The 15,068-nt window shown below is 33.0% G+C and overlaps 1 protein-coding gene across 1 annotated transcript; it reads right to left on the bottom strand.

Annotated features, from left to right (window-relative positions):
* Positions 1-8,329: 8,329 nt before the first annotated feature.
* Positions 8,330-14,621, bottom strand: LOC134851419 (uncharacterized). Its single transcript, XM_063867495.1, has 4 exons — positions 13,834-14,621; positions 11,677-11,961; positions 9,888-10,335; positions 8,330-8,712 (listed from the first exon to the last, which is right to left on the bottom strand). Exons 1-4 carry the CDS (start codon positions 14,143-14,145, stop codon positions 8,495-8,497), a joined length of 1,263 nt encoding a protein of 420 aa, XP_063723565.1. The 5' UTR covers positions 14,146-14,621; the 3' UTR covers positions 8,330-8,494.
* Positions 14,622-15,068: the final 447 nt, after the last annotated feature.

Below are 15,068 nucleotides of genomic sequence, written 5' to 3'. Positions count from 1 at the left end.
TTGGAACATTGCGATGAGTTGCAACAGACAGGAGGATAAGCTAATTTGTAAAGCGTTTTTTTATACAAATAAACTTTCAGACAGGTACTGTTGTTTACCATCCGGCTAAACAACTGGTTTAAGAATAGATTCGCAATCAAAGTCAACAAAAGTTTGATAGAATCGAAAATCATGTGCTATATTAACAACAATTAATTCGAGTTCATGAAAAAACAAAAGACTGGGTAATCCCAAAACATAGGTAGCCAAAACCATAAAAATTTGTTAGACAGTAAGAAGTCCACGTGGTACTATATCTCATATTAGCTAATTGTTCTACAAAATCCGTGTCCAGTATTTTGTATTTCAGAGACTCGAAATTGTTTCTTATCTCAAATTTTTTAGAGAATGACTTAACTACCAGCAGATCAATTTGAGTGTGAAGGAACCGAAGGAGCTGTTGAATACGTTTAATCAAAACCAGCTGCGAGGACAGCAACAGGATCCACCACCAACTATGGGCTATGGTACCGTAGTCGATCCATTTAATTGACTTGACTGTTCCATCTACAACGAGAAGAAACCTTGAAAAAAAAAGAAACAAAAACGGGTTGACCGTGTGTGCTTGCCTTTTTTATTGCTCACAATGAACCATCTGCTTTAATGAAAAACATTTTTTCAAATTAATTAATTGTTTTTTAGCTCCTCGGCGAGGCGAACGAGCAGCGGGGCAGTCGACCGGTTGGCGACCAGCAGAGCCTGACGGAGTAGCAAGAATGGGAACTTAAGCCGTATACTAATCTAGTACTCGATTTCGAAATGCTTCATGATCAAATTATCAAAGAACAAGCAATGGAATAATCCGTTTTACAAAAAGAAATTTGGTTTTCCAGCCGCCACATCAATGTCAAGAATGCACAAAACGAGAAAAATTAAAAAATACATGGTTGATGATACAAAATCAATTTGAACGAATGTGGTTATCCTTACGCACAGCTAAAAAATTTATTTTCCAATCTGTCAACTTTAACATAGAAATTATCATGCTAAAAGACAGGAAAAACGCAGTATTTTACAGCAATTATTCAATAAATCCCAATGAAAACCAAATTTTGACTAAACTTGGTTGCGCAAAGTTGAAGACGTTGAAAAGTGAAAAACAGATGAACAAAGACTATATTTGTAAAGACTATATCTTTTTCGACAGCAAAAAGAAAAGTGTTTTTGAGTTCGAAAAATTTGTCTCAAACATTTGTTGTTATTTCATACAGTATCTATCTATCAAGGATCCATTTTTTTCCGAGCACTCACAACTTTTATCTAATTGTCAGTAAGGGGAGAAAACCGTAATTTATACCGATGAGGGCAATTACAGTTCGCAAATACAAAAAGCAACCCGTCCAGTGTCACAGAATAGTGAGCAATGATTTATTTTTTTCCGAACACCCAAAACAACCTTCTAATTGTCAATAAGGGGAAAAATTGTAATTGATTCCGATGAGGGCAATTACAGCTCGTTATTAAAAAAAAAAAAACCCGTCAAGTGTCACAGAATAGTGAACAAGAGGAGCAAACTGTAATTTCTCCCGAAGAAGTTTCTACTTAAGCAATCGGTCAGTTGTTGATTCATTTCTGAGTGAAGTTCCTGGCACAAAAACCACTCAGGAATGCAGTCGTTTGAGTTTAAACAGAATACTCAAAGTTGTCGTTGTCAAATTTGATGAGAATTTAGTTTTGAATTTTCGATCGCAAAACACTGACATATTTGTCAGTTCGTTACTCAGTAGACTTTGATACATTTTTTGAAAAGATCAGTCATCTTCAAAAAACCAATCTTTACTGTTGCAAATTTTGCAATACCTGAAAATTTGATTTCAAGTCAAGAACCAAAACACTACAAAACCAGAACGTTTTTTGGCGGTCTCGATTTATCAGAAGATGAAAAAATTGAACCAGAAGTTAGACGAAAAAAGAAGTAGCAACAATAGTAGGGTTGGTGCTGAAAAGTCTTTAGGGCGAAGTGACGCGCGAACGTAGGCCTCGTTCCGCAAGTAGGAAGTTTTGAAAAACTAAACAAAAGTTTTAGAGGAACATTGGACTAGCGGCCCAGCAGCTTACGGTTTAAAAGACAAGCTACAAAGTGAACGAGCGTGATGTTCAAAAGTTTTTAAAAGTAGGGTAGCTTGCACAAAACTTTGCGTTCCAAAAAGACTAGCTCTACTTTTTCATGGCAAAAATGAATTTTGGTGTTTGGACGCCTACAATTGGTGCCTACATGAATACTATTGCTCTTTCAAACGAAGGAACAAAATTTATTCTGGTTTGCGTTGGGGTTTTATCTCACTCTGCTCGTGTACAGGCAATGAAATCAAACAATGCTTGACTCGTTTACAGGCAATGAAATCAAATAATGCTTGCCGACCTTTTGATAGCCCTGAAGTAACGATAAATTTTGACAATTTGTATGACCCAGAAACACTTCCCTTTACTTCCGATGATGCAAGAGTACTTGAAAAACAACTTAGCTAGGATAATTCTTGGCTCACCCAACCCAACTAACAACGTCTAGATAAATCAAAGTAAAAAGTTAAAGGGTCATTCAGCTTTTTGCACAGCTTTGAAAATTAACAATTATCAAAACTTAATTGAAGATTTAAAAGCCTTATCAGCAGCAAGATTATCAGATCCTTGAAAACAATAACTGTGAAATATTTAGAAGATAAATCGATATGACGTTTCTTTGATAAACTTCCAGATATCGTTCAGAAAATGAATGATCGAGTCAACAGAGGCATTGGGATGGAACATTCAGAGTATTAGGTCTTAAGTCTATCATGTTTTAAGTTTGATAGCTAAAAACTTCCAATTTTTTTCAAATCAACCCTATATTCCAGCTAAATGACTAAATCTGTTTTGCATCAAGGCACAATGCATCAATCAATGCAGTTAAACGAGAAGCCACAACAACAGCTAAAATTAACTTGGTTAAGGAGTTCTTCATATAATAAAGAAAAACTATCATTTCTGAAAAAGCAACCTAAAGAACCCTTCGGTCAAAAAAACAAAAGCTCGACACTTTTGATAGCCCTGAAGTAACGTTAAATTTTGACAATTTGTATGACCCAGAAACAGTTCCCTTTACTTCCGATGATGCAAGAATACTTGAAAAACAACTTAGCTAGGATAATTCTTGGCTCACCCAACCCAACTAATAACGTCTAGATAAATCAAAGTAAAAAGTTAAAGGGTCATTCAGCTTTTTGCACAGCTTTGAAAATTAACAATTATCAAAACTTAATTGAAGATTTAAAAGCCTTATCAGCAGCAAGATTATCAGATCCTTGAAAACAATAGCTGTGAAATATTTAGAAGATAAATCGATATGACGTTTCTTCGATAAACTTCCAGATATCGTTCAGAAAATGAATGATCGAGTCAACAGAGGCATTGGGATGGAACATTCAGAGTATTAGGTCTTAAGTCTATCATGTTTTAAGTTTGATAGCTAAAAACTTCTAATTTTTCTCAAATCAACCCTATATTCCAGCTAAATGACTAAATCTGTTTTGCATCAATGCACAATGCATCAATCAATGCAGTTAAACGAGAAGCCACAACAACAGCTAAAATTAACTTGGTTAAGGAGTTCTTCATATAATAAAGAAAAACTATCATTTCTGAAAAAGCAACCTAAAGAACCCTTCGGTCAAAAAAACAAAAGCTCGACACTTTTGATAGCCCTGAAGTAACGTTAAAATTTGTTGAACACCGATCGGAACACTCATTTAGATTTGCAGAGTTTTCAGCTATATTTTGAATCAACAATAAAAAATGACGATAAGAATTTGGCAGTTAAGGGAACAACGGGAAATATTGCTGCTATATCAAAAGTAGCTTATACCAACAACATATTACATTCACTTTTCTTCAATTGCAAATATTGAAAAATTAGGTTGTCCCAAACTGAGGGTTGCGTAAAATCAAACTTACATTTCAAGATTATTCTTTTTAAACAGATCTTTTTCCATTTGATAACAACAATATTAACCAAAATCAACGTGAGGACTGTGAATTAGAGAAAACTTACAGAAAACTAGCCGTTGTTTTCTTTGCTATAGATCCGTTATCGATCCCCAATGGTAATTTAAGATACGACTTACTTTTGCAAAATTATATTTTGTGTTGGCAACTCAAGTAGCCAATCCACAATTCTCAGTTCTAATCAGACAAGGTTCAATTTCTGCAGGTTATTATGCAGTGTCTGAATCGCTACACACCTCAATTCAAGGAGAATTATTTAAATGGCCTGCCAGATACAATCATAATGAAGTTTAAACATTCCTCGCATCTACTCAACAGTGCAATCAAAAATTGTACTTTCTTGAAATTGTTGGGGCACCTTGTCGATTTAGTCTTCAATTCTCGGAAATTTTGAATACCGTATTGAAGTGTTAGTGATAGGGGAGCGACTATCTACAATCTCATTGGATCAAAACGGAAAAGTTTTGAAACATGGATGTTTTTTTTCCAAAATATCTATGATAAAATTCTCTAATTAAGTTTCAAGTATAATGATTTTTTTCTGCTAACGATTCCCAATGCTACATGACAATACCTTTCAAATTATAAACACAAGCCAACGTACTTCAGCTGACATTGGATTATGATTGCGAAAAAAAAAATTTTATGCTTAAACCTGTCAAAATCCAATTGGGACGTATCCACTTTTTCAGTCTCAGTTGAAAAGATCCTGTCTATTAGCCATGAATTACTAAGTTACCCAACAGAATCCAGATTCTTATGTAATTTTTTATTTATTAGACCTTAAAACACTTGATGACTCAAATCTGAGTGTCTTAGATCTTAAACTTTGATGAATTGTAATTTGAAGATTTTTGAAAGGAACAAAATGATAATTATTTTGAATTTTCCGTTCAAAGTAAGTTTCCTACAAAACAAATTGGAGTTTTTGGTAATGTTTAGAGTTAAATTTACAGTTCTAACAATTATGCAAGGTATAAATGCTCCTTGTTAGTCACATATTTTTTTTGAAGACTCTGAAAGTTATTCTTGATGAGTTTTCTGTACCACAGTTTTCCCAAAATTTTGAATCAACAGTAAGTACTGAACTCAATGCTTTGTTTTTGACACGCTGCAAGTTTGCAAAAGAGGGCATTACTTAAGATTTAGTATCGCCAACAAAGCCATATTCCACAATGTTTGACTACACCAAAAATTGCATGACTTTTTTAATATCAGATGGATAAAATGGTTCAAGTTAATCCCGGAAAAAATACCGCGCCCCATATACTAAGCCTAGTTTTTGACATAATTTAGACGATTCTGTTGAAAAACCCACTAGTAATTTTTTGTTTTGCGTAGATAATACTATGTTGGTTTTTCCGGTTGTCTCGTTAAGTTTTGTAATAAAAAATGTCTTTGAGTGATAGTTTTCTAATTACAATGTTAACTGCATTAACAATACTTTCAACAATAGGATAATTATCTTCATTGATGCGGTATTTATTTTAAGACTTTCGTGTTATTTGCCTACAGATTTTCGAAATTTTTAAAACATTTTGAAAACTTAGAGTGTAGCAGATTTCGGTGAGAGCAACTTCCCGTTGCCCCGTCAAACTTATTTCTTCTGAAAAAAAATCGGAAGAGAAAGGATAACATGTTATCTTGATAACAGTTAGAACTCGCGTTTGATAATAGATCAATGAAAAAGACATTCTGTGATAACAACTGATTGGTAGGAAAAAGTTGAAAAAATTGATATTTTAATCAGCTATTTTCATTTTCATTAAAATACCCCCTCGTTTGTTCAAAGCTTTAACCTTAGCTGGGAACATGTGAACGCATAAGTTATTGAACAAAAAATTCAATAATTTTTTTTGCGCAGAGGCACCTGAGAGTATATGGTTTTGATTTCTTGTGAAATCGGATAGCATACATCAAATCGGAACAAAGAGTACACCATGATGACAAAGTACGAATTTTGTCATCTAAGTTCATCAAATGAACACTTTCTTCGTCATTGTTTGGTTGTTTGTAAAACTCGAAAACTAAAAACAATAAAACCAATGAATTAAATGTTAAAACTTTTTTTTGTCTCGATGATCATTATTTTTCGGACGTAAAATTCCCTCAAATTGTAAACATGAATACATTTTATAAAATTACAAGTTGAGTTAAAATCTTGGGAAAGATGAAGGCAGAATTGGTGATTCATAAATTTTATGTTCAAAATGCCTTGAAAAAAGAATAAAGATTTATTTTGTTTATTTTTTATAAAACAAAATCCCCCTGTTCTGTTTCCATAGAAAGACTGTATAAAACTACAAGTGGAATTTAGATCATGGGCGTGATCGAGCCAGAATAGGTAATTCATGAATTTTGAATTCAATGTTCTTTGGAAAGTAATAAGACAGTTCATTTCACAAAAAGTAAAAACAAAATAATGAAATAGTTATGTACCAATGAGTTAAAATAAAGTTATTCAGTTAAAATTAGAAAACACATTTTTTGGAGTTTCTCTGTACACTATTATTCTTGCATCTATTTTTTTGCTCTTTGGCATTTGGAATTCAAAATTATTTTCTTATCGTTAATACATTATTTAATCCATGTATTTCTTGAAATTAAAGTCCAAATATGTATTGAAACTATATTTTCAGGAGTGAAATTATTTTCTGAGCTTATTTATTTTTTGTTTAAATCTGCATTCAAAACAAAATATGATAAAACTGTAAAGATAATCAAATTATGAAAAAAATACATCAAAATTCTCCATTTTAAAATATGGCGAGGAAAGAGAAAACTGCATTCTAGGCTAATAAGTTCCAATAAAATGTAATCACCTATAAACTTAAATTGCCTTTACCTTAAACCAAAAGCGTTTTGTAAGTTAAAGCATAGATCTAATTCTTCTTCAGAAAAAATAACCATCGCGTAAATGAATAAAACCCACGAACACATTTGAGGAATCAACTTTTAGGGACTCTGAGGGTTAATATCTCAGAGTGAGAGCATGTTTTTACTAATTGTTATAATTGGACTTGGGTTTGGTTATCTGGGTTTGGTTTCTCTAATGCGATGAAATTGGGAAACTGTCCTCAAACTTATGGAGCTCGATCTCACAAACGGAAAGGTGAAATAAGGTTTGGTGATTGCCAGTTAACCCAATGTTGAAAAAGTAGAAAAATCTCCTGGAACAATTTGCTCACTTAGTTTGGAAATGAGTGATAAAATTACACTCTTACTGTTTTGAATATTTCCTTTGAATTTAAAACAAAATAAGACGTTTTTAATTTTGTTTATCGTTTCCTGTTTGTCTGCTCGCAGTCTTATTGCCCTAATGTTTCAAAACTGGCAATACTGAAAAATAAAGCTGAGCTTTTTTTTGCGGTCCATAATAATTTATTACTAAGGGAACCTATACACTCTCAACTGTACAGTTAAATCTCTCATTAACGAGGAGTCTTAATTTACTGGTTATGTTTTTTGTAAAATTTTATATGTTTCCTTTCATGCTAACCACGTCCAGCAATCTTCTCGAGCTTCATCGATATTTGAAGAATCTTCAAAAAAATTGGAGACATTTTTTTTGATATCGGCAAGGGTTTGTCAAGAATCTTGCACACTGGTAAGTATCGTGAAAATCCAGGTAGGAAAATGGAGTAATTTTTTGGACAAAAAACCAAAGATTTCAATAATTTTAGTTAAGATCTTGTTTTCAATTGAGGGGGTGGCGAGCACTTAAGAAACAAGTGATTAAAAATGTTTAATCTGATCATTTAAAATTTATGAGCTATAAAATGAAGTATAGCGACCATACATTGACTAACAATCATCATCGTTAGTACAAACTATTCAATATAAATTTTGACTAGAAAATTTTAAATTTTTGCTGGTGATTTTTTGAAAGAGGCATTATTAAAATATAAATCAAGCATTGTCACCATGAGCTAATAAAAACCACCAGTACAAAGTTCATTTTTTGACACCTTTTTTTAAAATTAATAATCAGTTTTCATTCGAAAGCAATTTGGGGCAGTCAGTTTAGTTATTTGCGAAATTATTGAATCTCAAGACTTCAAAATTAAAATGATGGATTGCGACCACGAATGAAATAAAACTAATCAACACTATTTCATTTTTGCTGGAGTATGTGCAAATATTTCTGATAGTTAACTGTTCTGAAGCTGTTTGATGCAATATATTGAGGTATTAACAAAGCAATTGAGTCTTCTGACATGATCAACAAAACAAAAGAACATAGATTTTCACCATGAATTGAGCAAAAATCGGCAGTACACATTATATTATATACATAGCTTTTAAAATTTTGATTACAAATTTCGAAAAAGTTTTTTAAATTTAAAATTCTTGCCAAATTTTTGTAGACTTAGCTTCAGTTTTTGATAATGGCAACTCTACTAAGTTAATAGACCTTTCTATTTGAAACTCATTTGGGAACTGAAGAGCCATCATTAATGAAAAAGTTTATTATTTAAGCGCCGTACACATCTATTGTGATTTTTCCAGCTGCTTTTAATCCATCTGGCAGGGTAGCTTGCTGACCCTCAGAGTAAAGAAACGCGGGGGGTTGGTTTCTATCTGCCATTCCAGAAGCAACTATGTCCTCACGCAGCCACCACTTGGCCCAGGTGCAATGAATGGCGGCGTTCGCCATTTTTGGGGTCAAAGCTACGAACCAAGCTCGATCATCTAAAAAGTTGCAGTTTCAGTGTTTTATATATTTTTTCAAAAGTAGTTGAATCAATCATTTTTTCAATTTTGAAAACATTCAAAAAATATAGATCCCAGGCCCCTATGTTCTACTTATGTTTCCTCGAGCTGATGCTGTTTCGCAACTGAAAATCCCCAAAGAAACAAATTTTGATCGATCAAAAAGTCAAAACATAACCAATTTTAGTCAAGAGACTCTAAACAAAACTCAAGAGCAGTAAAAACGCCCTATACGTATCTCAAAAAATCCAATCAGTGCGAGAAGCGTTTTTCAAATCTTTGCTCAGCTTTGTGAGGAGCTGAATTAAATTTTGAGGAACTTTTTGAGGAACTGAATTAAATTTTGAGGAACTTTTTGAGGAGCTGAAGGGAAAACTGAGCAAAAGTAACTCTGCATAAATAAAATCTTCGTTGAATAGAAACGCTTATCAAAGATCATTTAAATTTTGCAGCCTTAAAGTTAAACAATTTCAGAAAGTTTTTCACTTTAGTGAGGTCTTATTAACAAATAGGGAAGAGTAAGTTGACTCAAAATGGCAAAGAAGCTTTTCGATGATAGAACTTGGATAAAAAATTAAGTTTTTCATCTCATTGTGAAACTTGATTTATTTTGTTCCTATTTATTTATTTGAGACATTTTTGCGCCGATGTTTTTTAACACAGAGCTGAATTTGCACTCCAAATGTCACATGAATTTGAGGCAAAATATCTTACTAATGTAAAAAATTGAATATAGATAAATAAGAAAAACAAAAAAAGTGCAAGAAATCAAACCTGGGCAATCGCTTCACATCAAGTTCATCAAAAAGTCTACGGCAACTCTCACGCGTAATCTGATTGGTAGGCACATTTGATGCAGAATAAATAAATTGCTGTTGTACTTTTAAAAAATGCTAGTAAAGCTGACAAATTCTTAAAATTTGAGAATGTGAATACTGCTTGAAGGACACAGCTTGATTATCGTTTTTTTTGCGTTTGACAATCGAAGACCAGAGCGAGAGTAGCAGAGGTCAAACTATTATAATGTTTCATTGAACAGAAAAAAGTTTCCAAGGACTTCTCAAGGACCTTTTTCGGGTACCTCTCAAAAGTTACCATCCTCTCAACATTTTTCAACTCATAGTGAAAAATTGAATGGTGCTTAAATGACATACATGGGCATCCGGCATATGAATGAGACATATGGAAATATCTTTGAAGTCTGGTATCAGTTCCGTCTTGGTCAGCACTTGCACTTATTAACATCCAACTTCCACGTATTCCTTGAGGACCTCTTGAGCTAAAATTCCAGCCCATTGACATCTCCAGTCGTTCAAAACTGAACCAATTTTCTAGACCGTCATTGGGTTTGATTTGGAAAATGACTCGTTTAGCCACTTCCGACAAGTCATGTTTGAAAACAGAGAATCGTACATACTGGCTCTGTTTCATTTTGTCTGAAATTAACGGATGTCTGAAGGTTCTGTTTGTATAAACGATGGCGCCAGGAACAGCAGCAGACGTGTTACCATCTTTGAAGAAATTGTAGATGTGAATTCCTGAATATGCTTCGACTGAGAAGACATTTAGCCAGTTTCTTTCGTCATCTGACCACATGTTTTTCTGTCAATCGGAGAAGAAGTTAGAAAAATTTCATAGCGACACATGTATATGTTGAAATTACGGAACACCGAGTCCAAAACCTCGGACTATGGAAAATGCTGGACAACATGGATTTACTTCAACAGAAATAAGGTATTTGACGTATTTACGCTACTCTTTAAAAAGCAAAGGCCAAAACAAATCATGTGAAGCATTCCATGCAACACAGCGGCCTTTTGAGAAAGTATTCTTTCCTTGAACCATAGAAAAAAAGTGGCCTGAGATTTTTTCACTTTGAATCTACCAAAATCCGATATTCAAAACAGTTTTCGAAATAAATATTTCGAGCAACAAAACTGATGCAACCGTAAAACTGCAGTCTGCAAAAAAAGCCAAAAATTATTTTGATCTCAAATGAGATCCAAACAAACTACATAAAAGGTGTATTTAAAAAATAAAGTAGATATAAAGTTAAGGGGATATAGGATCTATATAAAGGCAGAGGTGACATATGATTACCCTAACCTCACTACTAAAAGTCGATTACTATCATCTCATCAAAACAATCCATGCTAAATCAAAGAAATTGAAGTCAAATCGTCTTACAAAACCATAAGGACTAACTAAAACAAATTAGAGTCGTACACGAATCTTCGCTTGACAGCTTATGATTTTCTCTGGAACTAAAAATCTAAAACAGGGTGGAATATAAAAATTACAAAAAGCTACTTAGTAACATGCAATCGTAAAACATCAGTCTCCAAAAACGAAAAAAAAACAATTTAGATCTTAAATGAGATCCAAACAAACTACATATAAGGTATAGTTAAAAAACAAAGTAGATTTTAAAGTTAAGGGGATATGGGATCTATATTAAGGCAGAGGTGAGACATGATTACCCTAACCTCACTACTAAAAGTCGATTTTTGTCATCTCATTAAAACAATCCATGCTAAATCTAAGAAATTGAAGTCAAATCGTATTTCAAAACCCAAAGGACAAACTAAAACAAATTAGAGTCGTACACGAAGCCTCGCTTGACAGCTAATGATTTTCTCTGGAACCAAAAAACCTAAAACAGGGTATTTAAAAATTACAAAGAGCTACTTAGTATTTTTATACGATTCAGATCAAACTAATTTCAACCACATTACGGCTGCTTCAGTTCATGATATTGATACAATGAGTATCAGGCAATATTTACAGAAGGCTCGGTTTTTTAATTTAAAATTGTTTCAAAGAATTAATTTTTTCCCAACTATCTGTTTTAACCGACATATGAAGTGTGCACAAGATGGCAAAATAAATTTGTCCTCAAAATTAAACTGAAAATGAACCAGCCTGAAAGTCGTTCAAACTTACTTCAATTGTGTCCACTTTGCCGGAAAGATTAGTCAACAAGCTTTCAAGGTTATCTTGACTTTTTGCGAGGTCATCCAGGGTTTCTGTTTGTTGAGCATTGTGCTTGTTTATGTCGTTCAAACTTACTTCAATTTTGTCCACTTTTCCGGAAAGATTAGTCAACAAGCTTTCAAGGTTATCTTGATTTTTTGCGATGTCTTCCAGGGTTTCTGTTTGTTGAGCATTGTGCTTGTTTATTTCATTTGACAATGAAACTGTCAAAACAATTGATACAGCCATCAATATCTAAATATTTAAGCTAATTTAATCCATTTAACTACAGAGTTCGATGCTTATATTGTTATTCACTGAATTTGGTTTGCAATTCGAATTATTGAAATTTGTGCTGTTTTTGTGAAATTGACTATCGGTTCATGATTGACTAGAAGAAGAAAAACGAATGACACATTGGAAGAAACTTTTTGTGCTAGATTCTTTAGAAGCAAAATTTTTGAAAAAAAGCAGTTTCATCGGACACATTTGTTTTTAAAACTTATAAAAAGTATCTGATCAATGTGCTGGTTTATTTCAGCAATTACTGAAATTAAGGCATTAAAATTCTCTTCCGCCCATAGAGCTTGAATTTTGTCTTTCAAAACTAATTTTTCGATTTACTTTTTGAAATTTTGAAATCTTGTTGTCCTGAATTTTTTGAATCTCTTTTTGTAAACACAAACTCAAACTGATAGCGCAAAAATTTAAGACGTTACTTTGCTGCATGCCTTATTCATATACGGCTGATCCAACAGTAAACATTCAGACATAATTAATCATCTGTATCCATTTGTAGCGGCAATAGTACAAAGTTTTCTGTCACGCACCTGCTATATTAATAATCAAGGATAGCCGGTTCCTATTCCGACAATAGTCATAAAAACGTTAAAAAAAAAGATCAGAAAAAAATTTTGTTTTAAATTAGTCGTGTCTTTTATGTGTGGTGTACTGGTAGGATCTGAACGAAACAATTGAAAAAAGGCATATACGATAGTCATTGTCGAATTGGCCACTTGAAAAATAGCTTCTGTAGAAAGTTTACTGCAAAAACGAAAAAAAAAATATGTTAAAAAATTTAAGAAACTTTTTTTGAAATTTTGATGTTGTTGGTTTCAAAAACTGCGCTTAAAAATTACAAAAACTATATCTATTTGAGTGAAATTAGGTTTTCAGGGTTTATATTAGGCTTTTAGAAGCTATGGTAAGCATGCGAACTTTAATTTTGACAAACTTTTTTAGATTAGCTTGAGTTAGACTAAAAATCAAAAATTTCATACCAATTTTTCTCAACATTGAGATTTTTCAAAGCTTCTACTGTCGTTCGAATCACGAATGGAAAGTAATATATAACTAGACTCATTCCGATGATTATTTGTGTTACCTGATTTTGCGTGGAACAAAAAAAATGTAGTTATCAAATTCAATCAAATCCAATCAAAGCTCGTGTTTTCTTGTTATGTTTTTTTAAAAACTAGCCAAAAGTTTCTTGCAAAAACTTTTGTCACGCTTATTTTTTTTTACTTTGGAGCTGTTGTGGACTAAGATCAATTATAGAAAGAAATAGAGAACGGGTCCTCATAAAATTGGGTAGCTGCTGTCATATGGGACTTTTCTCAAAACAAAAAACAATCATAACAAAATGCGGCAACTTTCACAAAATTATATTAAATTGGCATTTCTTTTGGATTACGTAAATACTGCTTCGGCTGAAGCAGTAACCAGAGCTGCTTTTCATGTTTCATGTGGCCGTTTACGCTCAGCCATTAAAAAGATGTTGAACTAAGAATGTAAACTTGTTGCCAGGTTATCATCGTATAGTAATATTACGAAGCCAAACTGTGTATTTTGTGAATTGTAAGCGGATTCAACAACAAACAAGCTCTCTTTGTTTTTCTTCTCTTTTGTTTTCTTTGATTGTTGCGACAAAATTTAAACTTGTTTAAAGGCTTGTCTTGGGATTCCAGAGACACACACAAACACCAAAACTGTGCAATGATAGAGTACTGGTACTACTTAAATGAGTACTGGTATTACTAAGCTGAGTATTGGTACTACTTATATGTGGTATGAGTACTAATACTACTAATCTATTTTTCGAAGCAAATTCAGTTAAAAAAATCTTACTGCCAGTAGAAGAACAGCAATCAATAGTACGCTTCCCATTGCAAGGAAACATGTCCTTGACCAATTGTTAAGCTCTTTTCCCGCTGTTTCACCGCTCATGGTTACTTTTTCTGGCTCCGCGTAGGTTTGATGCACAGAATCATGAATTGGGTTTTCCTGATGCTGCGTTTCGATAGGAATCTCTGCGTAGTCTGTTTCGTTTCCGTGCCTGCTTTGTTTTCGAGCATCAAAGTATTTGTCGTTTTTTTGGCTTAATTTGTTTCCTTGAAGTTCAAAAGTTACTTCATCCGGCGATAATTTCAAGTCTTCCATTTTTTTTTTAAATGTCCCTTTTTTATAGTTGTTGCGTGTGTAGTCAATAATTTTTTGATAAATTAATTCAATTTTTGTTCAAGTAACCTTTTTATACTGTTACGACACGGTAATAAAAAGTTGCAATTATCTGATAAAACTAAGATCGTTTGCTGCGATTCGGAACATCATATAACACCAAAGATTTCTCTAAAGACTATTTTTATTTGAAAGAAAAAAGCACGCTATTTGAAGTCTGAGAAGAGCAGAACATCAGAATCCATTTATTATTTTGTGCATTCAAACTTAATGTTACACCTTTTGAGATTTGTTGTAAAATCAGAGCCATTTGTCCTCTCAGTTATGCGTAGTCATTGATTAAAAAAGAAGTTTTTATAAAACATGTTTTAGGACATGTACAGCTTTAAGATAAAATATTTTAACAAAATGCTAGAAAATTCAAATGATTCAGTTTATTTACTCGCCTTGATTTTTTACTCGCGCGACTAAACGAAGAAAAAACGTGATTATTCTAACGAAGAAAAAACGAGATTATTCTAACGAAGAAAAAACGTGAAAAAACGTGATGTGCAAACATACTTTTAAGAGTCTTGACATACCTTCTGAGATCTCTGGTAAAATCAGAGCCATTTTGTTCTCTTAGTTATGCGTAGTCATTGATTGAAAAAGAAGCTTTCTATAAAAAGCTGTATTTTTTCGTCATGTACATCTTTAAGATTAAATAATTGAATAAAAGTCTAGAAAGTTCTAGTAATTTACTTTATTTGCTCGCCTTGATTTTTTCACACATTTTGACGAAGAAAAAACGTGATTATTCTGTGCGAACATATTTCTAAGAGTCTTGACAAGTCACATGAAACAAGTTTCCCGGGTTGAACTCCATACACCGAAAAAGCTGATCATACAATTCCATACATCAAGTG

Source organism: Symsagittifera roscoffensis, chromosome 7 (assembly GCF_963678635.1).
Source record: "Symsagittifera roscoffensis chromosome 7, txSymRosc1.1, whole genome shotgun sequence".
NCBI lineage: Eukaryota > Metazoa > Xenacoelomorpha > Acoela > Convolutidae > Symsagittifera > Symsagittifera roscoffensis.
Note: the sequence above shows the minus strand (reverse complement) of the source record. Positions and strands in the feature narration are given on the sequence as shown.